The sequence below is a fragment of the Achroia grisella genome, unplaced genomic scaffold, assembly GCF_030625045.1.
Source record: "Achroia grisella isolate CSIRO2021 unplaced genomic scaffold, CSIRO_AGI_Agris_v1 utg1360, whole genome shotgun sequence".
In the NCBI taxonomy this organism is placed as follows: Eukaryota; Metazoa; Arthropoda; class Insecta; order Lepidoptera; family Pyralidae; genus Achroia; species Achroia grisella.
This window is the reverse complement of record NW_026712626.1, coordinates 3,586,058-3,611,119: the sequence shown is the minus strand read 5'-3', so window position 1 is coordinate 3,611,119 and position 25,062 is coordinate 3,586,058. Positions and strand designations below refer to the sequence as shown.

At 33.8% G+C, this 25,062-nt stretch overlaps 1 protein-coding gene across 1 annotated transcript in view; it reads left to right on the top strand.

The window, feature by feature from the left end:
* Positions 1-12,150, top strand: part of LOC131855388 (glutamate decarboxylase) — a 66,725-nt gene extending 54,575 nt beyond the window's left edge. Inside the window, exons 10-13 of the mRNA XM_059206669.1 lie at positions 1,290-1,368; positions 6,659-6,808; positions 7,540-7,734; positions 11,968-12,150. Of these exons, the coding sequence (XP_059062652.1) occupies positions 1,290-1,368; positions 6,659-6,808; positions 7,540-7,734; positions 11,968-12,150 (607 nt within the window). The remainder of the gene's footprint in view (positions 1-1,289; positions 1,369-6,658; positions 6,809-7,539; positions 7,735-11,967) is intronic.
* The last annotated feature ends 12,912 nt before the right edge of the window (positions 12,151-25,062 follow it).

Genomic DNA, 25,062 nt, shown 5'->3' with positions numbered 1-25,062 from the left:
CCCCCGCCCCCTACTACCCGGCTGGCGGTATTTAACGAACGGCTGAGCCATGATTGATGAGGCTAATGGTTGTATTAATTTTATGAACAGTAAAATGATATTATAGTACTCCAAAGACAGATTAAAGGACTTTGGGAGTTTGAAGAGAAATTTACAAAATTATTCTGTAGGTAAATGTTTTTTTAAAGGTTTTTACTGTACTTCTATATATTCAGAATATTATAAAACATATTTTGTTTCTATGACATCTATACGTATAAATAAAATTGGAGTGTCTGTTTGTAATATTGAAATAACCGTTTTTTACTACATGCATATGAATATAAATATGATACTTACACCAAAATAACATTTTTTACAATTTTTGTCTGTCTGTCTGGACCGATTTTGACGGGACTCTTTTGGCAGGTAGCTGATGTAATAAGGAGTAACTTAGACTACATTTATTTTAGAAAAACAAAGTTAAAATCCACGCGGAGGAAGTCGCGGGAACAGCTAGTAATAAAATTTGATTAAAAAACTGATTTTACCTAAATGTCGTTTAACTAAAGTTAGTATTCGTTTTACAGTAATTGCGTTTTACAACAAAATACCAGAGTCTGTTATAAAACTGCCTGAAAAAAGATTCAAATGACATATAAAACACTTTCCCTGTAAAAATGCTTATTATAAAATTAATTAATTTGTATATGATAATAATGTTTTTGTTGAAAAAACTTAAAATCCATAGCACTGACAATATTATCTGATTGCACTAAGAGTGAGTGCGTAGCGCTTTGTATGTTGCTTATAGCATGTCTCTTACTTGTTATACTGTAATTATTTATATAAAAAAACATCTACTCAAAAGAGCAACACTTTTCTTGCTTATTCTTCTTGTGATGAGTCTGCGTTCCGAATGAGTGGTGGAATCAAAATTTGACTATACAAAAGTGCTTGTAATGAGTTTATTTGAATTAATATTATTTCTATTTCTATGTCTCAAAAGTGCGTATGAATAGAAATAATATTTGAACAATATTTATTTAAAAGAGCAACACACAGGTTTCTTGCTCATTCTTCTTGTGATGAGTTTGCGTTCCGAATGAGTGGTAGATTAAAAAAATATGACTATTCAAAAGTGCTTATGTTATGTTTATTTCAATAAAGATTATTTCTATTTCTGTGTCTCAAAAGTGCTTATATTAAGTTTATTTGAATTAAGATTATTTCTTATTTCTATATTTCTAATGTGCCTTTACTAAGTTTATTGGAATAAAGATTATTTATATTTCTATTTCTATGTCCAGGGCCGACTCCGTGACGTGGAACCCTCACAAGCTGATGGGCACCCTGCTGCAGTGTTCCACCGTGCACTTCAAGTATGAGGTAAGTTCTTAACATACATACCTTCACGACTCATATCCCAGATGGGGTAGACAGAAACATTGTTCACCAACTGTCACGTCTATTTTTTTTAATTGTGTTATTTGGGCTATTGTCAAGTGACTGTAGCACCTGTAGCACTGCGACCTACATAGATCTATTGTGCTCGCCATTTTCAGAGTTCGCTACCTAGACCCGTCAGGGACAAGAATTGAAGGATATTCTTAGGAGCAATGGTTTTTATCTCCTCAGGATAGAGTGTATACTTTCCAAAGGAGATATTTCGTTTATGCATGAGTGGGCTACAACCACATAGGATGTGTAGTGGCGTTTCCTCTTCAGTTTGGCAGAATCTGCAGATCAGTTAAACGTCTATCAGAAGTAGAATAGATCTATGCAGCACTGCGACCTACATAGATCTATTGTGCTCGCCTTTTTTCAGATATCAGTATATTTATATAGGTGTCTATGTCTAACATTAAACGAAAATCCCGTGCATGAACAACTATTGCCATGCACGCTCGTCATTCAAGTAATCGTTTAGTGAGTAATAGGGTTTGCTCAGTAAATATGATTTAACAGATGTTTTGAATTTATTTAAGGGTAATTCCAATATATCTTTTATATCCTATATAATAACGATATTTCTCACGAGACTACAGCATGGGGTTTTTCAAGAAGGGTATATTAAGGTTTCTTAAGGGTCGGCAACGCGCACGTGATACCCCTGGTGTTTCAGGCGTCCATAGGTTACGGTAACCATTTACCATCAGATGGGCCGTATGCCTGTTTGCTACCATAGTAGTATAAAAAAAATAGTACATTAATATTTTTCTAAATAATAACCGCTTAATTTATATTGGAAAACAACATTTCCCAGTTCAGCTAGTTACAATAAAAAACATAGTTTGCACTCACAATGTCAACCCTAAAAACAAAGCTGCATGTATTACTATTCCTTTGCCATCATGGTGGAGAGAAACAAACAATTGCCTCTGATTTCTGTAACAGATAAAATATATGGGCTGTGAAATTCTTCATAACATTTAATCTGAACAATTATCTGCACCATAGCACCATCAGACGCAGCAAGTCTGTGACTAATGGCGATATTATTATTCTCCATTACGAAAAACAGCCTTAAAACAATCGTCATAAAGTCCTTATTAAATCTTATTGCTTATTCGAATTGAACGCGCAAAGAAATATAAACACTATGGCAATAGAAATAAAGTTGATTTCTAATTATGGTATAAGAGTGAAGAGGGTAAAATTGGCAACATATGTTTGTAAGTATCAGAAGAGGAATTTAATTAAACATGCCGCGTGCCGACACAGCCTCTAGTGATGTGCGGTTAAATGTATTATTTTATCGATAGTTTATTTTTTTGTTACAAACTTAATATATTAATTTTACCGCTAAAAAGAATCCATTTATCGTATCTCCTCAGTTTCAAGACACTCTCCTTGATGTGAAGCCAACCCTCGAGGTCCTTGCCGTTGATATATCCAGTGATGTTACGCTTTACGGTTATTTGGATGACAAGGCTAAAATAGCCTCAAAAAAGCTGGTGTGCTCAGCAGAGTGAGACGGTATTTCACGGCGGCCCATCACTTGCAATTATACAAGGCGCAGATCCGGCCGCATATGGAATATTGTTCTCATCTCTGGGCCGGAGCACCACAATAATTATAATAATAATAATAATAATCTTAGGACAATTCACACAGCGCCATCTAGACCCAAGTTAAGCTAGCTAAAGCTTGTGTTATGGGTACTAGATAACTGATACAAATACATAGATATATTTTTTTTTGTAAATACATACATATTATATATAGAAAACACCCAGACCGATACAAACAATCATAGTCATGAATACAAATATTTGTGCCGTGCGAGGAATCGAACCCGCGACCATCGGTCGTAAAGCGGTGTACTAGACCGCTGGACCACCGAGGTCGTCAAATATCAATAATACCAGCTACTTCCACTTGACCGCATTCAGAACCGAGCAGCCAGAATCATTGGTAATCAACGTCTATGTGACAGACTCGACCCATTGGCTTTGCGGCGAGATATTGCATCTCTGTGCATTTTCTACCGCATATATCACGGGGAGTGTTCTGAGGAATTGTTCGGATTAATAATAGCTGCTGAGTTTCACCACCGTACCACCCGTCAGAAACTAAAATACCATCCTGATCATCTGGATGAATGGCGGTCCTCCACAGTGTGGTTTTCTAGAAACTTTTTGCCAATCACACCACATTGTGGAATCACCTTCCAGCAATGGTATTTCCGAACCGATACTATATTGAAACCTTCAAGAAAAGAGCTTATTCCTTTTTAAAAGGCCGACAACGTACTTGCAATTCCCCTGGTGTTGCGGGTGCTCATGGGCGGCGGTAATCACTTACCATCAGGTGAGCCGCATGCTCGTTTGTCCCCTGTGTTATAAAAAAAACATGAAAAAAAAGGGATGGGCTCACCCCCTCGAGCCAGGAATAAACGTTGTGTAGCCGTTTCTTTATTTCTTAATATTTACTTTACTCTTTATCTTCCAAAGAGTGAAGTAAATATACTAAAATAAAGACGCACAAATGTACAGACGAATAGACAAATTCTAACAATTATTATATTGGGTTCTATCAATAAACCCTAAATATTCATTGTTTTGCAATTAATTACATTCTTATTATATACACTTACATTGTGGAATGAACTTCCTGCCGAGGTTTTCTCACGAGACTACAGCATGGGGTTTTTCAAGAAGGGTATATTAAGGTTTCTTAAGGGTCGGCAACGCGCACGTGACACCCCTGGTGTTTCAGGCGTCCATAGGCTACGGTAACCATTTATGGGCCGTATAGTTATTTGCCACCATCGTGGTATAAAAAAATATTCTGATAACAGAAAAAATTTAATTTATACATATAAATAAAATTGGAGTGTCTGTTTGTAATATTGAAATAACCATTTACTACATGCATATAAATATAAATACGGTATATACACCAAAACAACAATTTTTACAATTTTTGTCTGTCTGTCTGTTTGTTCCGGCTAATTTCTGAAATGGCTGGACCGATTTTGACGGGACTTTAATTGGCAGGTAGCTGATGTAATAAGGAGTAACTTAGGCTACTTTTATTTTGGAACTATAAAGATAAATTCCATACGAACGAAGTCGCGGGCTGTGAAGTGGCAATGGGCAGGGCACATAGCTCGTAGGACAGATGGCCGTTGGGGCAGTAAAGTCCTCGAGTGGCGACCACGGACCGGAAGACGCAGCGTGGGAAGGCCTCCAACAAGGTGGACCGACGATCTGGTCAAGATCGCTGGAAGGCATTGGATGCGAGCAGCGCAGGACCGATCATCGTGGAGATCTTTGGGGGAGGCCTATGTCCAGCAGTGGACGTCTTCCGGGCTGCGATGATGAAGTCGCGGGAACAGCTAGTCGATAATAAGTAACTTTCCCATCACTAAAGAACTTCCACTGGGGCGGAGTTACAGAATTTATAACTTAGCATATTGTTCTGACGTTTACAAGGCATAATCTTATTACAGAAATCACAAACGAATACAGACTTTAAGTCTAAGCTCATTAGAATCATAATTCCCCTAATAATATTATGAAGTTTATAGTTACAAAGGATTTTGAACTTTTTTCATATTACCATTAAGTTTGGTTGAGTTTGTAGAGTATGGGAGGGGAGAGTGGGGTTATTTTTATAGAATGCGGGTTTAAAATTCCAAAACAGTGGAGAAAAACCGTTCTTTTACAAGTGCTTCGCCCCGGCTTCGCACGTGTATTAACAGTACAAAATAATAAAAAAATATACAACAAGATTTTCCTCAGAGATCACTGTCGATGGATGAAAACTACCTAAAAATCAGTTCAGTAGAAGAAACTGTGCCTACACTTGTTTATAAGGAGTAACTTAGGCTACTTTTGTTTTAGACCTATAAAGTTAAATTCCACGCGCACGAAATCGCGAGCACAGCTAAGTAATAAATAAAATAAGAATGTTTTTGTTCTTATATATATATACATATATATATATATATTTATTCCTGGTTTATCCGCGATCGGATAATATCGGATTGGTTGGCAAATGGCATTGAGACTCTGCAGTCCATTGAGTGCAGAATCAAAATCAAAAACTGAGTGCAAGACTGACGCCCTCCGGCATACATTCAGGAATTAAGAACTGGAGTTTTGCTCGTCTAAATCCAGTAGGTATGTTATATAGGTATGTTATGTTTTGGGAGGTTGTCAGTTTGTAACCTCTGAGCTAGTTCATTTGGGTGGACACTCAGCCGAGCCTTGTATTTTGAGCATGTGCTAGCGATATCTTCTCGTACTATGGGTAAAAAGTCGTTATATAGTTAAATATAGTTTTTATTAAGTTAAATACACAAACCCTTTCAGACACAACCGCGTATATATTAAAATCTGCCAATATTGACTGGCGCTAACCAAACAACTGTTGGCGACAGATAGCGACGCCCCCAGACTCTGCTCGCATTAGCATAATGCGCAACACAAACAGACGGCCGCACTCTGTCATGCAAATTATATTTTTATAGCTGACTTATCCTCCATTACTTGATAATGGGAATTAAATTAAATAATAATAAGCTTGGACAATTCACACAGCGACATCTAGTTCCAAGTGAAGCAGAGCTTGTGTTATGGGTACTAGACAACTGATCTAAATACATAGATCAAAAGAAAGTATCTATGTAAACTAAACTCAAGTGACTAACTCACTGACATAGTGATCTATCAACGCACAGCCCAAACCACTGGACGGATCGGGCTGAAATTTGGCATGCAGGTAGATGTTATGACGTAGGCATCCGCTAAGAAAGGATTTTGATTAATTCTATCCCCAAGGGCATAAAATAGGGGATGAAAATTTGTATGAAACTTTGTCAATTTTAACCCGATCGGGCTGAGACTTTGCATGCATAAAGCTACTTTACCGTAAGCATCTCCTAAGAAAGGATTTTGATAAATTCCACCCCTAAGGGGATAAATTAACGCAAGCGAAGCCGGGGGCAAAAGCTAGTGAATACATATTTCTATTTATTGACGGCCTCGGTGGTCTAGCGGTTTAGCACACCACTTTACTTCCAATGGTCGCAGGTTTGATTCCTCGCACGGTGCATTTCTATTCATGAGTATGATTGTTTGTATCGGTCTGGATGTTTTCTATATATAGTATGTATGTATTTACAAAGATAAGATATACAATGATATATCACTGCTCCTCTCTTTTCCAGGGTATCCTGCTGAGCTGCAACGCGATGTCAGCGGAGTACCTGTTCATGACTGATAAGATCTACGATCCTAGATATGATACCGGAGATAAGGTCATCCAATGTGGCCGCCACAACGACATCTTCAAACTGTGGCTGCAGTGGCGTGGCAAGGTATATATATACATATACAAAATACGTATAAATAAAATTGGAGTGTCTGTTCGTAATATTGAAATAACCGTTTTTACTACATGCATATCAATATAAATACACCTAAATAACATTATTTACAATTTTTGTCTGTCTGTCTGTTTGTTTGTTCCGGCTAATCTCTAAAATGGCTAGTAGCTGATGTAATAAAATAAATTCTTTAGCTTTATAAAATTACTAGCTACCTACACTGGCTTCGCACGGGTGTACATGTATTATATATATAAACCTTCCTCTTGAATCACTCTATCTATTAAAAAAATTTAGTTTTAGAAATTTAAGCATACATAGGGACGGACAGACAGCGACAGCGACTTTGTTTTATACTATGTAAATGCGACGGCCTCGGTGGTGTAGCGGTTTAGCACACCGCCTTACGTCCGATGGTCGCGGGTTCGATTCCTCGCACGGCACAAACTATTGTATTCATAATTATGATTGTTTGTATCGATCTGGGTATTTTCTATGTATAATATGGATGTATTTACGAAAAAAAACATATTTGTATCAGTTGTCCAGTACCCATAACACAAGCTTTAGCTAGCTTAATTTGGGTCTAGAATGACGCTGTGTGAATTGTCCTGAGTTTATTTATTTATTTAATGAAGTATAGATTTTTTCTACTTATATCTGTTTCGACTTCGACACACTACTTTAAATTATGAATTAATTAAAATTATTTTGTATCTTAGGGGACCTCTGGATTTGAGCGTCATATGGATCGCTTGATGGAACTCTCAGAGTACATGGTCCGCCGCATCAAGGAACAGCCTGACAAGTTCTACCTGATCCTGGAGCCGGAGATGGTGAACGTGTCCTTCTGGTACCTCCCGAAGCAGCTCAGGAGTCTGCCACATGACAGCAACAAGGAGATCAAGCTTGGCAAGGTAAGATGTCGGATCAACGTTATTTACTTATACTACCTGATCCGGCAAACGTTGTTTTAACATATAAATTAAAATCGCTATTAAAAAATAGGGGATGATGGTAGAAGGGTGAAAATATAAGTTGTATGTATTTTAATAGCACATTATAAAAAATATATATATATAATATTTTCCAAAAAATTTAAAATGAAATGTTAAGGGTGGACATGCTTCATTATTTAGGGGTATGAAAAATAGATAGTCGTTTTTGAGTACTATGATTATGCATATAAAATTTCATAAAAAAGTTCATAAAAAATCAAGTCGTTTCAGAGGAGTATCGTAACTAACATAATGACATGAAAATTTTATATATTTATTATTTTTGACAATTCACACAGCGCCATCTAGTCCCAAGCTAAGCAGAGCTTGTGTTATGGGTACTAGACAACTGATATAAATACATGGATACATTTCTTTTTTATAAATAAATACATATTATACATAGAAAACACCCAGACCGATACAAACAATCATACTCATGAATACAAATGTTTGTACCGTGCAAGGAATCGAACCCACGACCATCGGATAGTAAAGCGGTGTGCTAAACTACTAGACCACCGAGGCTGTCAAATAAGATATATAACATAAACAATATCAACACAACACGCAAGACTGCGTTCCGATATGTTCCGATATGTATAATAATGTTTTTATAGAAAACTTTAAAATCCAAATTCAAAAATCATTTATTCATGTAGAACATTTTAGCCCGCTTATGAACGTCAAATTTTTACATTATAATTTTATTTTTTTCCCTACCGTCCAGTTCGGTATATAGATCCAATTGAGAAGAACTGGCAAGAAACTCAATTGAATTACTTTTTTTTTAAAGCCAGTTTATTTACAATGTATTTTTATATAGGTGTCTATGTCTAACATTAAATGAAAATTCAGTGCATGAACTACTATTGCCATGCACACTCGTCATTCAAGTAATCGTTTAGTGAGTATAGGCCTTGCTCAGTAAATATGATTTAACACATGTTTTGAATTTATTTAAGGGTAATTCCAACATATCCATTGGTATCTTATTGTAAATTTTTATACCTATTCCCATAAAAGACCTATTAACTTTTTCTAAACGATACTTGGGGACAGCAAGTTTGTCTTTAAATCTAGTATTAATATTATGAATATTGCTGTTTTTTGGAAATAAGTCAAGATTTTTATGAACATATAGGATATTTGAATATATAAATTGAGAAGCAACGGTGAGAATATTTGCCTCTTTGAATTTCTCTCTTAATGAGTCACGACTCTTCATACAGTAGATCGCTCGCTGATCGCTGACACTTATCTGATTGCACTAATAATGAGTGAGTAGCGGTTTCTATGTTGATTATACCATGCCTCTTACTTGTTATACTGTAATTATTTATATGAAAAAACATCTATTCAAAAGAGCAACACACAGGTTTCTTGCTCATTCTTCTTGTGATGAGTCTGCGTTCCGAATGAGTGGTAGAATCAAAATATGACTATTCAAAAATGCTTGTAATGAGTTTATTTGAATAAAGATTATTTATATTGCTACTTATAATGTAATTTCTCTGAAAAGTACCCTTTTTAGGTAAAAGAATTGTCAATCAGTAATGTTTTGAGTTTATCACGAAATCATCATTTGCTTTTTCCTTATCATTTATTTGTGGTCGTCGTAATATGTTTTTCTCTTCCATTCATCCCTGTTCGCAGTCATCTCGTTATTTCCTTGCTTTCTTACCATATCATCTTTCACACAGTCCATCCAACTCTTTCGGCCTTCCTCTGCTCTTATAACCATCCACATTCACATGTAACACCTTTCTTAAAATATTATCTTCATTCCTACGCATTACATTAGTTTAACACGCAAGTTTCTTGCTCGTTCTTCTTGTGATGAGACAGCTTTCCGAACGAGCGGTAGATTAAAAAAAATGTAATGACTATTCAAAAGTGCTTCAATGTAAGTTTATTTGATTTTCTATTCTATTTATAAAAAAAATAAATTACCAAAAATAAAATCTATTGAATTAAAAAAATTTTTTTTTATTTTTATTTTTTCTTTGTTTGCCCGAAACAAAAGCAAAGAAACACATACCATACTGCTATAAAGTAGGTATTAGTACTAACAAAGTCAGTAATAAAAAAGTCATGAACATAAATATTTCAGATTATAAAGTCTAGTTGATTTACAAGCGACGCCGGGAGCTGGGGCGAGTGTAATCCACGCAAATCATAGGATCCCCATACACGGCATAGTGGAGTACACTATGCCGTGTATGGGGACCATGGGTTTAGTTAAGTGCGGATACTTTTGTCCGAAGTATAGTCATTCAAAAGCGCTTGTGATGAGTTTATTTGAATAAAGAATATTTCTATTTATTTCTCATATGCTGGTGGTCAATTGAATTTAAAAATGAATCTATATTTTTGTAAACATATAGATTCCATGTACCATGATCATTTCAAAAGAATATGCGCTGAGTTTCTTGTCAGTTCTTCTTAGCTCAAGAGCACTCCGTACGATATATCAAAAGAATTTGTAGTAGACCTACATGAAAATAGATATTTTGATTTGATTTGAATAATAAATTCAAAAGAGCAACACACAAGTTTCTTGCTCGTTCTTCTTGTGATGAGACAGCTTTCCGAACGAGCGGTAGATAAATAAAATGTTATGTCTATTCAAAAGTGCTTAAATTATTTTCTATTCTATTCTAATTAAACACAGATAACAAATTTGAAAACATAATCAAATTAAATAAAATAATAAATATTTTTCTCTGAATGTTTAATAATGATAGTTTTGCGTTCGACATGATGTCTTGGTCTATTGCATGTAAAAAGATTGTGTGATTAACTGTATGGGTATTTTTTATGGATGATAATGGAATGATGCACCTGCCTGCGCTAACGGTTTACGCTGGCGGGACACCAGTGGAGGATGATAAGATGAACATGAGGTCAGGTCAGTTAGCCCATCGTGACAAATTCATCAGGAATTTATCACGGATGATATCCAGATTGATACGACTTTAGTCTGAGATCACCGCTAGGGGTTAGAACATCGATTTTTTTATGGATGATAATGGAATGGTGCACCCGCCTGCGCTAACGGTCTACGCTGGCGGGCACCAGTGGAGGATGATAAGATAAGCATGAGGTCAGACCAGTTAGCACATCGTGACAAATTCATCAAAAATTTATCACAATGATCTCCAGATGGATACGACTTTAGTCTGTGATCACCGCTAGGGGTTAGAACATCGATTTTTTTTATGGATGATAATGGAATGATGGACCTGCCTGTGCAAACGGTTTACGCTGGCGGGGCACCAGTGTAGGATGATAAGATGAGCATGAGGTCACGTCAGTTAGCACATCTTGATAAATTCATCGGGAATTTATCACGATGGTCTCCAGACGGATACGACTTTAGTCTGAGATCACCGCTGGGGGTTAGAACCTCGATTTTTTTTATGGATGATAATGGAATGATGCACCTGCCTGCGCAAACGGTTTACGCTGGCGGGGCACCAGTGGAGGATGATAGGATAAGCACGAGGTCAGGTCAGTTAGCACATCGTGACAAATTCACCAAGAATTTATCAGGATGGTTTCCAGGGGGAACCGCGTGAAGGTCAACCTGACATGGTACATTGCTAGCAATGGGGTTTAGTCCACATTACTAACAATCCTCTTCCCTCCACTGTGTAACTGTAACTCACCATAAGATACTTTAAGATATTAAGTTCAAACTTGTGGCGGCGTGGTGGGCCGGGTCGATGTGCTCCCTCCATTATGGTTGAGTGCAATGATGGCTGGCTCATCCGTCATACTCGTGTACGGGTGCTGCTTGTGGGGACTGGTCTGTTCAGGTTGTTCGAACCTGAACAGACCAGTCCCCACAAGCACTACACACAGACACTGATTAGATTTTATGATTTTTTTTTTTTTTTTATATAGCATATACTGGTGGTCACTTTATTCTCCCAAATTTGAATTTAAATGAAATTGTATTATTGTAAATATGTACAACATTAAAAAAAATACGAGCTGAGTTTCTTGTCAGTTCTTCTCATCTCGAAATCATTCCGAACTGACGGTAGATTTGACATATCATAAGAGTCTGTAATAGACCTACATGAATAAAGATATTTTGAATTTGAATTTGAATTTAATATGAATATTTCGAATTTAATGATGCAGGTGTGTGCCAAACTGAAGGGTAAGATGATGCAAGCTGGTACCATCATGGTAGGCTACCAGCCTGACGACAGGCGCCCCAACTTCTTCCGGAACATCATCTCGTCAGCGGCTGTCACCGAGAAAGACGTGGACTTTCTCCTGTCGGAGATGGACCGTCTTGGGCAGGACATAATCGTGGATTAAATTGGCGGCCATTTTGATATGACGTAAGGATTATTTTCAATCAATTGAATTACTTTTAATTTTTATGTTACTGTATTATTGACTCTTGTTTCTCAGGATACCATTCAAGGTTATTTTCATATTTTAGATTTGATCTCTATTGAGCACAGCGCTTTGCTAATAGTCGCGGGTTCGATTCCTCGCACGGTACAAACATTTGATGTTTTCTATGCATATTGTAATGTATTTATATCAGTTGTTTAATACTCAAACTGAAGCTCGGCTTAGTTTGGGTCTAGATGGCGTTGTGTAAATTGACATTTTTATTGGTATTTTTTTTTATTTAAACATTACAATATAATAATAATAATAATGATTTATTTATTATCTTTCTTATAATTAATATGTATAGATATTTTTGTTATTTTCTATATAAAAAATCCTTACGTCTGCGTTTAATTGTATTACAGATTATAGCAAAAATGAAACAATATCGATGTAAACTGTAGATTTCTATAGCTCAAATTATAATAATCTAGTAAAATGTACTGTTTAAATTATTCCATTAATTCCACATTGTGATTTAACGATGGACTTAATGGAATAAACATTTTGGAATGTGGAAATAAATGTCAAAATGTGGAGTTTAATGGAATTAACTTAAAAATAACTGTTTCCGTGTTAGAAATATTAAGCATTGTACTTCTATGAACCAAATTCAATTGTGACCATGTATTTTCGGTATACATACATATATATATATATATATATATATATATATATATATATACATATACATATACAATTACTCGTCTATAACATAATTTATATATTTTCATAGTTATATAACGCTGTTGCAAACATTTCTTATTTTAAAATTAAATTCATTTAATGAATAAACCTTTTGATGGTTGAATTAAAAAGTACCTGTTTGTTTCTGGTTGGCAGTCAAGTTCATATTCAAATTAAATTATTATACCTTTTTATTTTTTATTATTTACTTATAATCCTTTATTGCAACAACATTAAAAGCAGATTGGAATATATAACAATACATTAAATAAAGAAGATGATACAGAAGATGGTATCGCTATAGCAGTCCCTTCTAAATTCTTTCTTAAGAATTATCTTAAGAAAGAACTTGGTAGAGACTGAATTAAGATAAAGACTTTATAAAAGTTATAAATTAAATGATTAAATCATTAGACGATAATACTTATATATAATTTAATTATATATATATTATAATAATATTATTATTCAACACAATTACAACAGGTTACAGATACAGTCGTATTTGCAACTGTAACTGTGAATTAACTAATTATTAATTATTATACCGTAAATTTCAGTTAAATAAGATACAGTTACAACAGCGTTATATAATTAAACCACTCGTTAAATTGAACTAATCAATAAACTAGTTAAATTTTTAACAATATATTGTAACTTCTCAGTGTAATGTGTAACTTCATAACGTGGTCCACTTATATTGTCTTTAACTGTCTGTAAGTGAACGTTTAGTTTGCTTTTTAGTGAGGCTTCAGTCGCGGAGTCGATTCCCGTATCGGGACAAATGGATTATGGTATGTGCTTATTGTAAACAAATTAAAAAGGAGATTTGTGGTATTATAAACGTTGTTTTTATGAAAATATATATTGAAATGTCGTGTTTTGAACACGTATTTTATAAATACAGGATTTATGACAAAAACGGCGATTACTTACGTCTACCTTTAATAAACACAACGGATATAAGTAAGTTATATACAAAAAAACACGCAAGTTTTAGCGTAGCGTTTTCTATGTTGATTGGCGCATGCCTAATCCTTGTTAATGTAAATCTACTTAAAATAATATTCATTTAAAAAATGTAACACACAAGGACTTGCTCATTCTTCTTATGATGAGTTTGCGTTCTGAATGAGTGGTAGAAGTAAAAATTATGACTTCAAAAGTGCATATATTAAGTTTATTTGAATAAAGATTATCTCTATTCTATTCTACCATTCTTCTCAAACATTACATAGAATGCAATTGTTTTTAAACAAAACAACGAAGATTCCTAACTTGCCTGTACATTTCTATTACTTCTAAAAAGACGTACTTAAAAATCAAAACGGTATGTATATTGTTTTTGGAAATACAATTTCTATCGCATTATGTCCTGTATTTATTATAATATAAACAAAAATATTAATGTGGATTGTTAATATTATTTACAAAAATATCGAATCTATATTTCATGATTATTTTTGAAGCTAAAATTAACAAATTTATAAAGAGTTAACGTTTTAATTTTAAAGTCTAAAGCAGGAATGATGAATGAAATTAACAAAATAAAATTTAATGGAAAAATTTATTGGAATTTGTCGATAATGAATTGAGCCGTCTGGAATTAGATATAATTAGGTGTTGATGAGCTATATGTAGGTATGTTAGTTTATTGACAATGAAAATATATTTTCTATTACATGTGGCATGTATAAAAAAGTGTATGACATACACACATATACTATATAGTCGTGTTATAAACTGGAATAATTATAATTCCATTAATTTAGTAAGTAATGGAATTACTTATTCCATTATTAAGAATGTTATGGCCTAATAATTATTACAACTACCTATAAAATCATGAGTTCAAGTCTGGCTGAATTAAAAAATGACATACATATATATGTAAAACAAAATGTGGGCATATCTAGTGCTGTATGTACACTGGATTAATTATAATTCCATTAATTTAGTTAGTAATGGAATTACTTATTCCATTATTAATAATGTTATGACCGATTTATAGAACATTAAGGTCGCGAGTTCAAATCTGGTTGAATCAAATAATTTCGTATTTAACACGAAATGTGAGCCTGTCAAATGCTGTATTCACGATGACGTCTTAGTTGATCATTTCATATAGAGTTAATGGTGTGAAGATATATTTATTGTATCGTTAGTGAGTGTTGACTACGTTAGTATTAAATAAACATATAAAAAAACCCTCGCTGATCCCATAGCTTGCAACTATAACTTCACGCTCGCAAACGAGACGGGGGTAAACCTTCGAAGTGATTTTTAGCGTTTTAAATACAATATTTGGTGAGACAAAATAATTTATCGACAATGATTGTAACACTGATGAAAAATATACTTTGATCAACGAATTAACTTATTTATTTGAATTAAAAATTAAAGCGGATTGTATTTATTTTAAATAAATATAATATTTAATTCTAATTTCATTGAAGTATCTTATTAATATATATTTAGCGCTACTCTGTCGATATATATGTTTAATACTAAAACATATATATTTGATTATGGAATGAAATACGAAAAATTGTTGTTAATAAATTGTTAGATGTTTGATAATGTTAAATTTAATGCATTTAATGTGATGTCTGCTTTATTAATAAATTTAATGGAAAAATTTAATGATTACAAAACTTAATGAATAAATTTAATATGTGTGAAACGAAATACGACGCGTAGCGTGCATGTATGTAATTATATCATTTATGATTAATGTATAGGTATAATGTGTGTGTGTATATATAGATACAGGGTGTGATATTTATGTGTATTTATAATAATTCTATATATTTCAATTATTTGTTATTACATATTTATATGAGTGTATAATTTAAACAGCAATATTTAATTCTTAGGAAATTATTCATGTTTGTTTTAATTTGACTACGGTTCCGGTAATCCGATGGTTGTAAGGGCAGAGGAAGGCCGAAAAAGAGATGGATGGACTGTGTGAAAGTTGATATGATAAGAAACGAAGTAAATAACGCGATGACTGCGAACAGGGATGAATGGAAGCGAAAAACACATTACGACGACCACAAATAAATGGGATAAGGAAGAAGCAGATGATGATGATGATGATGGTTCCGGTCTTTAATATTAATGTACCTACTTATATACAATGTATTTATAGTATAAATATATATTTATATATATAAAATAGATATTCTCACCCTGTATACACAGTTCTGTAACGCTTCTACTATAGTATATTTTTCTTTATATCTATAGCTTATAGTTTAAATAGGAAATATTGGTTTAGTGGAAGCGTTACCTTTTTTGTGGGTGATAATGAAATGGTACATCCGCCTGCGCTAACGGTTTAAGCTGGCGGGGCACCAGTGGACGATAAGATGAGCATGAGGTCAGGTCACACATCGTGATAAATTCACTAGGAATTTATAGCGTTACATTATTAAAAAATGGAACTGTCATAATTGTAGAATAAGAATGGAGTTCTGTTCAGCTTGACGTGGAGTCCTTGTACCCTTCTTGAGGATTGAGGTCTCCTTCCTTCGTATTCAATAATTCCACTGTCATATCTATTTCCACATAATATTTCTTCCGTCGCAGATTCTACACTCAGGTATACCACTCCTTTCGGACTGTAGTCTTCTACTATTCTAATCGGTAGTTTATATTCACACAAACATAGAACATAAATTGTAATAATAAAAATATTTAAAAGAGCAACACACAAGTTTCTTGCTCGTTCTTCTTGTGATGAGACAGCTTTCCGAATGAGCGGTAGATTAATAAAAATGTGATGACTATTCAAAAGTGCTTCAATGTAAGTTTATTTGAATTAATCATTTTCTATTCTATTCTATTCTATTCTACTATTATGACCTTTCCTAGATTTTAAGATGCTAGTTTTAAGTTAGTGGTATAATATAATCAGTCATATAATATACAACACATATCTCCCGGTTGCCAATTAATATATATTACATGTACTTAGTATCGGCATGTAATGCTTTAAAAACGCTAAATTGAAAAATTACTTTCATTCTTTATTTATAATTACCACCGCACCGCTAGCCATCTATAGGGAATTCATCCCCACACGCTACAACCTAAGTGGTCTCGGACAGTGCGGTTTCAGAGGAGCTTCCTCCCGCGTACACTTACATTGTGGAATGAACTACCTGCCGAGGTTTTCTCACGAGACTACAGCATGGGGTTTTTCAAGAAGGGTATATTAAGGTTTCTTAAGGGTCGGCAACGCGCACGTGACACTTCGGTGTCTCAGGCGTCCATAGGCTACTGTAATCGCTTACTATCAGATGGGCCGTATACTTGTTTGCCACCGTCGTAGTATAAAAAGATGTAATAAATATCAGGGAAATGTTTCTTACGACTTTTCAGTAATGGGTCCTTAAATATTGATACGTCACTACTATTTTGTTACACAATTAAGTATTCTAGATATTCACCCACCCATCTCGCCTTCTCTAATAACTTTTAAAGCTACAATACTGTAACAAATATCTCAATATTTCTACTACTAATATGTAAAAATGCTGGTCCCATATAGCAGGGTTACCATCTCTAAAATTTGGAAACCAGAACAAGACGCGCGAAAGCCCTGGATTTTAAAGTACCAGAACCCGAACATGTTAACAGGTTTTATTTAAACATAGTCAATGTAATAAGTAACAGTTAAAAATGTCATTCCTTCTATTTATTTTCAAACCTTAAAATTAAATGTATTAAAGAATCTTATTACAGTTCGTTACATTGTTAAATTTTTTTAATAATCGATTGGTACATTAAATATATCTAAACATTATTTCAAATAGATACAAGTACAAATTAAAAATTGCATTTATCTATTAATTTTAATATTAACAACCTCACCTGTTAACATATATAATTACAATTGAATCAGTTTCTTCTTATTTAACTTAACAGTTATTTTTAAGACAATATTTTTATGTATACGCGCAATAAGAAGACAATTTTTAGATAGATAGACAATAGTTTTTATGTGTATATTAGTACACACATATATACTTCATTATAATATCACATGACAGTACCTATAATATGACAATCCCATAATGATAAACCTGTGTGTGTGCTAGATCGATACAAAACTGGTACATAGCTCAGTGTGGAGAATCACTCAAGACACTACAGCATGGGGTTTTTCAAGAAGGATATATTAAGGTTTCTTAAGGGTCGGCAACGCGCACGTGGCACCCCTTGCGTCTCAAAAATCTATAAGTATATACCCCACGCGCTACAACCTGAGTGGTCTCGGACAGTGCGGTTTCAGAGGAGCTTCCTCCCGCGTACACTTACATTGTGGAATGAACTACCTGCCGAGAGTTACTCACGAGACTACAGCATGGGGTTTTTCAAGGGTACATTAAGGTTTCTTAAGGGTCGGCAACGCGCACGTGGTGTTTCAGGCGTCCATAGGCTACGGTAACCATTTGCCATCAGGCCGTATGCTTGCCAACGTCTCCACACGCTGGAATCTCGGACAGTACGGTTTCAGCAAGCTTCCTCCCGCGTACACTTACATTGTGGAATTAACTGGGCTACGGTAACCGTTTACCATCAGACAGACCGTATGCTTGATTGCCACCATCGTAGTATAAAAAAAAGGTATTGCCTCATTCGCCTCATTCGCCTGTAGATTTATATTTACATAAATAAATATAATAATAATTTAATATAATCGTAGGATATTATATTTATAAGGCTACGTCAAACTACCAGAGTTGTTAGTTAAAAATATCCTCTCAAAATATGGTTTACTGCTATTTGTTATTTTAGATTTAAAGACTCAGAAATATGTTATCTGACGCCAGTAAATATATAGGTATTTAATTTTTATTCTTTACTACCTGTTTAACTTTATTTTTCTAAAATAAAAGTAGCCTAAGTTACTCCTTATTACGTCAGCTACCAGCCAAAAGTAAGTACCATCAAAAACGGTCCAGCCATTTCAGAGATTAGCCGGAACAGACAGACAGACAGAGAAATTGTAAAAAATGTTATTTTGGTGTATGTATATATATGTACCGTATTTATATTCATATGCATGTAGTAACAAACGGTTATTTCAACATTACAAACAGACACCCCAATTTTATTTACATGTATAGATATCATATAATATTAAGATATAATATAATCTAAGTTGTAAATACAAGAAGTGACGTGACGATGACAATAGAACGAGTAGTATATACGAGGGAGCGATGTACCCTCTTTGTGTGTGGTGTCGGTTAAATATATATTAAATATATATATATAGAGTTTCTGGAGACACGGCGAGAAATTTAATTTTTATCTAATTATTTAATACTAGATGCTGCCATATGAAATTACATCACCCCTTTCAACCCGTTACAACCCTTTTTCGGAAAAAACTGCCAATGTCCTATCAGGTTCTAGACTATCTGTGTACCAAATTTCATTTAAGACAGACATTATTAGAGAAACAAGATATTCAGATGTAAAATATAAAATTTTATTGTCCCAAACAACTGTCACTAAGTAACTGACATTTTTACTTTTTCGGTATATGAGATTATAAACCTCAATCAGACGGACAGACAGTTACTTTCGCATTTATAATTTTAGTAAGGAAGTATATAGATTATAATTAAAAATATTAAATATTTATGAATGGTAATATTAAAGGTATTTATTTGGTTTTCATTTTAATTAAATAATGAGACATATTTATTACTATAATAATTAAATATATGAAATGTGTACGGATGATGTTCATTTTGGGTTTAATTTGGAATTGATGCTACGAATTAGATATTTATAATATGAATAATTTAAAATATTATTTATTTTCTTATTTCATGTGTATTAATATAATATATTTCAATAATTATTGTCAATATATTGTATTTTGAAATTTTGTCGCCGTCTCCAGAGCTATTTTTGTGACAACTAGTGCCACCTAGTGGCAGATAGTAAATTGTTTTTATATTATTCATGTATTTGTGGTAATTTCATGTGTATTAATATAATTAGTATGTTTCATTAGTTATTGTTATATTTTCTATAAGTATTTGGAGAAATTTTGTTGCCGTCTCCTGAGAGCTATTTTTGTGACTACTAGTGCCACCTAGCGGCCGATAGTTAATTGTTTAAATGATACGAGAATACTATTTTTGGCAATCGAAGTGAAACTGTCAGTCAAATTATAAATTATTAAATGTAAATATATCTAGATGTGAGTGTCCAATGTGTAAGTAGCAATATGTTTTGTGTTTTTGAAGTGAAACTTCTGTACAGACGGGGTTTTTTAGAAATTTCGGTCACGAAAAGGCGTTGCCATCGCGTAGGGGAGGTTACCATCGCGTATTTGTGTAGTGGGAGACGCTATATTGCGTCGTGTCGTGTGAGAAAGAGAAAGCCTGGTGGCGGCGGAGAGAGGACAACAGCAGTCCGTTGAAATTTCACTTCTACTTTGTGTCCCTGCACACATTCGTTTTCTGTGTTGAATAGTCGTTAAACGAAATATGTTAATGTATATTATAGTATAACGTATGGTAAATGACTACGCGTAGAGAAAAATTCCATATAATAAAGAAAGTAGCAACGCTGCAATGTTGTCTAAAAGATAACACACAATGTCAAAAATTAAATTGTGCTATTTGACAACAGATGGCGCTATTCACTAAAAATGTTAAGAAAATATATTTTCAATGTCAAATATAAAGAAGGAATGGCTTCCAAATATGTCTTCCATAATTTTACGTGTTTATTATGTTTTGCCAATGTATAGTTTTATTTGTAAACGTAAGTTAGAATATAAACTGTTAGTGTTTCAAATAACTTTAGGTGTTTAGAGCTATGTACCTACCGTTCACTTTTTGATCACTTATAATGTGGAATACCGTACTTAAAAACTATATAACCTATTGTTGCTATATGTAAAAACCTGTATAACCAATAAATGGTATTGTTGTCAGTTTGTAGTCGTTTTTAATTTTTTACCCCTACTTTATTAATTTGAATGGCGACCAATCTGACGGGCCACCTGATGGTAAGTGGTAACCGTCGTCTATACAACGGCGGATCCAGGGGGGAGAAGATTGTTAGTAATGTAGACTAATGATCCTATTGCTAGCAATGTACCATGTCAAGTCTACCTCCACGCGGTTCCCCATGGAAATATAATATGCTATAATAACTTAAGAATAAAACAATATTATCAAACAACAAACAAAAATAATTAAAAAAAAAAAAATAATCGTGATAAGTTCCCGATGAATTTGTCACCATGTGCTAACTGACCTGACCTCATGTTCTTCTTATCATCCTCCACTGGAGCCCCGCCAGCGTAAATCGGTAGCGCAGGCGGGTACACCATTCCATTATCCATTAAAAAAAAAATCCAAGGGGGAAGGGCCATGGGGGTCATGACCCCCCCCCACCCCCCCCCCCCCCCCCCCCCGAGCTGGTTACGGTTACGTTAGGACGCAGGTGGACCACTAATTGAACATAATCATTTTATTTATATATTTTGACACCATACAGATTTTATGTAACTACATATTTAATAAATTTAATAACTTTGTACATTATTAAAATACCTACTTTTTACTTCTATCTATTGTTATCAAAATATCTATCTAAAACTGTTTGAAGAAGCTGGCTCATGCTATTTTAACAATATTTCCACCTACCTATGCCTGCGAGTCATTATTTTCAGAGATAACATTAAAAACTCGGTTAGAAACAGTTTGACAGATGAATCCAGTTCAGCATGCATTGTGCTAAAAGTAACATCGTACAAGCCTGACATAAATTATTCGTCATCTAACCTGCAGCAACAGAAGTCACACTAATGTTACAGTAATTTAATTTATGCGTGTAATGAAAACAATCCAAAATGCACCACTTTTGTTTACTTTATTTCATAGTTTTGATAGTATTTATTATTATTATTTTCCAAATAATCAGATAGTCAAAATTATTTGATGGCACGTCAATGACCCCATTAAACATTTTTTGGTAAAAATGGCACGTTGATGCATATAGGTTCGCCTGGCCTATGTTATTCTGATATATAAACTATATAGTTTTTGCGTGAAATAGTAACAAAGATCCATCCATACTCGCAAACTTTCGCGTTTATTATATCAATAAGATATAGTCAGGGAGACAGAAAAAAACGTGTAGATTTTAATAATTTTATTGGAAACAAAATAATAATTATGCTATATATTGCACGTGACTCGCAAGTCTAGATTCACACACGTTGAGCAAAACACACTTACACTTAGCTCCAACCACGACACCCGCCCCGTGATGACTGCATCACGATCAACCCTGACGAACCGTGCGACCCGTACCACAAACCGCAAACTTTGTCACATTAATGTCGCTGATTAAAAGCCAAACGGCCACATGACGCAAATGGTAAATTTTACAGGAGAGCTCATAAAAATTTTCACTGTGATTTTTTACTTTTTTACGAATCTATAAGTGGTATATCTATGTGTCTGCTCTAGAACCGTGGGTGTCTTTTTTTTTAATATAAAAATTAAAACGGTTTAGATACCATTTAAAAAAAAAATCGTTTTTTTAGAGAGTAGACGTTTGGCATTTAATCAGCGATGTCTTGTTACTTTTAAATTTGGAGTGAAGGTAGATTGAATATAAATTAATGTTTCTCGACGTGGGCCCCACAGGGGGGCATTCGAAAATGGAGTATTAAAATTATATGAAAAAATTAATTACAATTTTTCATTACGTTTTGAAAATTTACTTAGTTCCATTAACAATGTCCCAGTGATTTCTTCCTAAAACCTATAATTTAAGTTTCTTAAGTCTACAATTAATTTTTTTTGTTCTCGGGAGGAGCTTTTTCAACTACATACGTACCAATAACCTGACATTGAGGTTGACGCAGCTGGAGTCGAGTCACAACGCGAGTTTCAAGGCGTTTGTGACCCGGGTCCTCACCAACATGCTGCCTACCTTCATGAAAGACTACTGGCCGAAGGGTGTGGTGTATCGGCGCTACCGTGGCAGATCGCCGTCGTCAGTGCCGTGACCATACAGACAATTTATATTTATATTATTATTTCATATGTATGTTAGTCTATAAGATATTTATATTACGGGCCATTGTAGCCTGAATCAAATATTCAATTACCTTTACGCCAATTTTTACATATATAATATTATTTGACGATATATATATATAATTGTTTCAAAGTTTCTGTTTGCGTCGCACGTCGTTAAGACTAAAACTCTGAATCGCATCACCTTGTCCATACATCAAACTATTTTCAGGATATCTTATATTGCAGTTCTCATCCATAAATTATGTCATACAAATTTGTGACTTTTTGCTCTTCCCTCTATATTGGCTCTACCTCTCATACTGGGAGGTCATATAGTACATGACCGAGTGTTAACACATCAAACTATAGGATCACGTCACGTCATAGGATCTCCATCCCTTGATGATCTCTTATACCACACCCCCCAACTTGTGACATAATTCATGGATGGTAGCTTACAACATTACGAATGAAATGTGACGTCACTTCATAGAACCTCTACCCTTGTCACACTATGTCATACTCCCCCAACTTGTGACATAATTCATGGATGGTAGCTTACAACATTACGAATGAAATGTGACGTCACTTCATAGAACCTCTACCCTTGTCACACTATGTCATACTCCCCCAACTTGTGACATAATTCATGGATGATCGCTTACAACATATAAAGACACGGGTAGTAGGTTCCCATCTTTAATGACTTAAATGCAATCTGTTAAACAATTCTTGACATAAGAGGGCTTTTACACGATATTTAATGACAGTTTTACACGTGTAAGTATACATGTGTAATATACACATACTTGTAAGTTTAGCTTACGTAAGTTGGTACTTTACACTTACGATAAATTAGCATACAATTACGATAACTGAATTGCGATAGTGTTTGTAAATTTATCGTCACTCGATTGTAAAAGTAACTTATATAACACTTACAGATGTAAAGCGTGATAGCGTGAAACGTTCCGATAAATTTACACTTTTGAAAGTAACTTATCGTCAACTTATTGCAAGTAAATTTACGTAAGTAAAACTTACAGTAGTTTTGCTGTTATTGCATATTTTAAATATTTTTTACAAATATTTATTCTTATGCTGATACATTGTTTTGGAGAGTCAGTGATAAAGATATTATTATCAATTGTGTCTGTTTTTATAATAGACATATTTAGTAAATATCTTATTTATTGAACAAATCATAAATAATAGAAATAAAAAAAATCTGTGTATTATTCATGTATTAGATTATATGATAATTTCAATAAGACGCACCAATAAATATAACAGACATAAAAACAGACTGATATTCATATATTTATTACAAAGAAACTTATGACAGGTGTGTGAAAAATACATAAACTAGGTAAGTGTGGTGTTATATGACGCCAGCGGATGCAATAAATTCAGGCACGTCAGTAAACGTGGCAAGAGAGGCAATATTAGTATCATGCCTAAACCATTGCAATTAGGCCACTCCCTAATTAGTAACAGTTTCATTTGGTAAAACTGATTCATTTGAAATTTTCATAAATTTATTTACAAATGAATATTATATCAAATTGGTAGATGCTTCATTTCATTATTAAACCAAATAGCATGTCCATTCAAATATTGTTACAAATAAAAAAATTATGTATTATTTTTTATGATACTATTAGCTTTAGAATTCATGATAGTTTAAACTTCAAACAGTTTCTTCTATAACGTTCCAGAACAGTTGATTCTGATAATCGAAAAGTGGAAAATGAAAATAGGTTTTAGTCAATATTTTGTCTTTTTTAAATGTGACATTTTTTGAGTGACTGCTAGTGGTTTTACAATATACGTGTGTTCTAAAGTAAATTAATAGTCAGATTTGCATATTTCTTTAATACAATCATACAAATTTTGAATGTAGTTATACAACTTACTTAGAAGACCAACAAAACAGTTATTATAACATGTATAAGTATATAGAACGTTGCTTTGTAATAATTGATTGAAAATCTAATAATTATTACATTATAACGTTCTATATAGACTCAACTTGTCAAGATTGCATCGCTAAATATCGACGTAA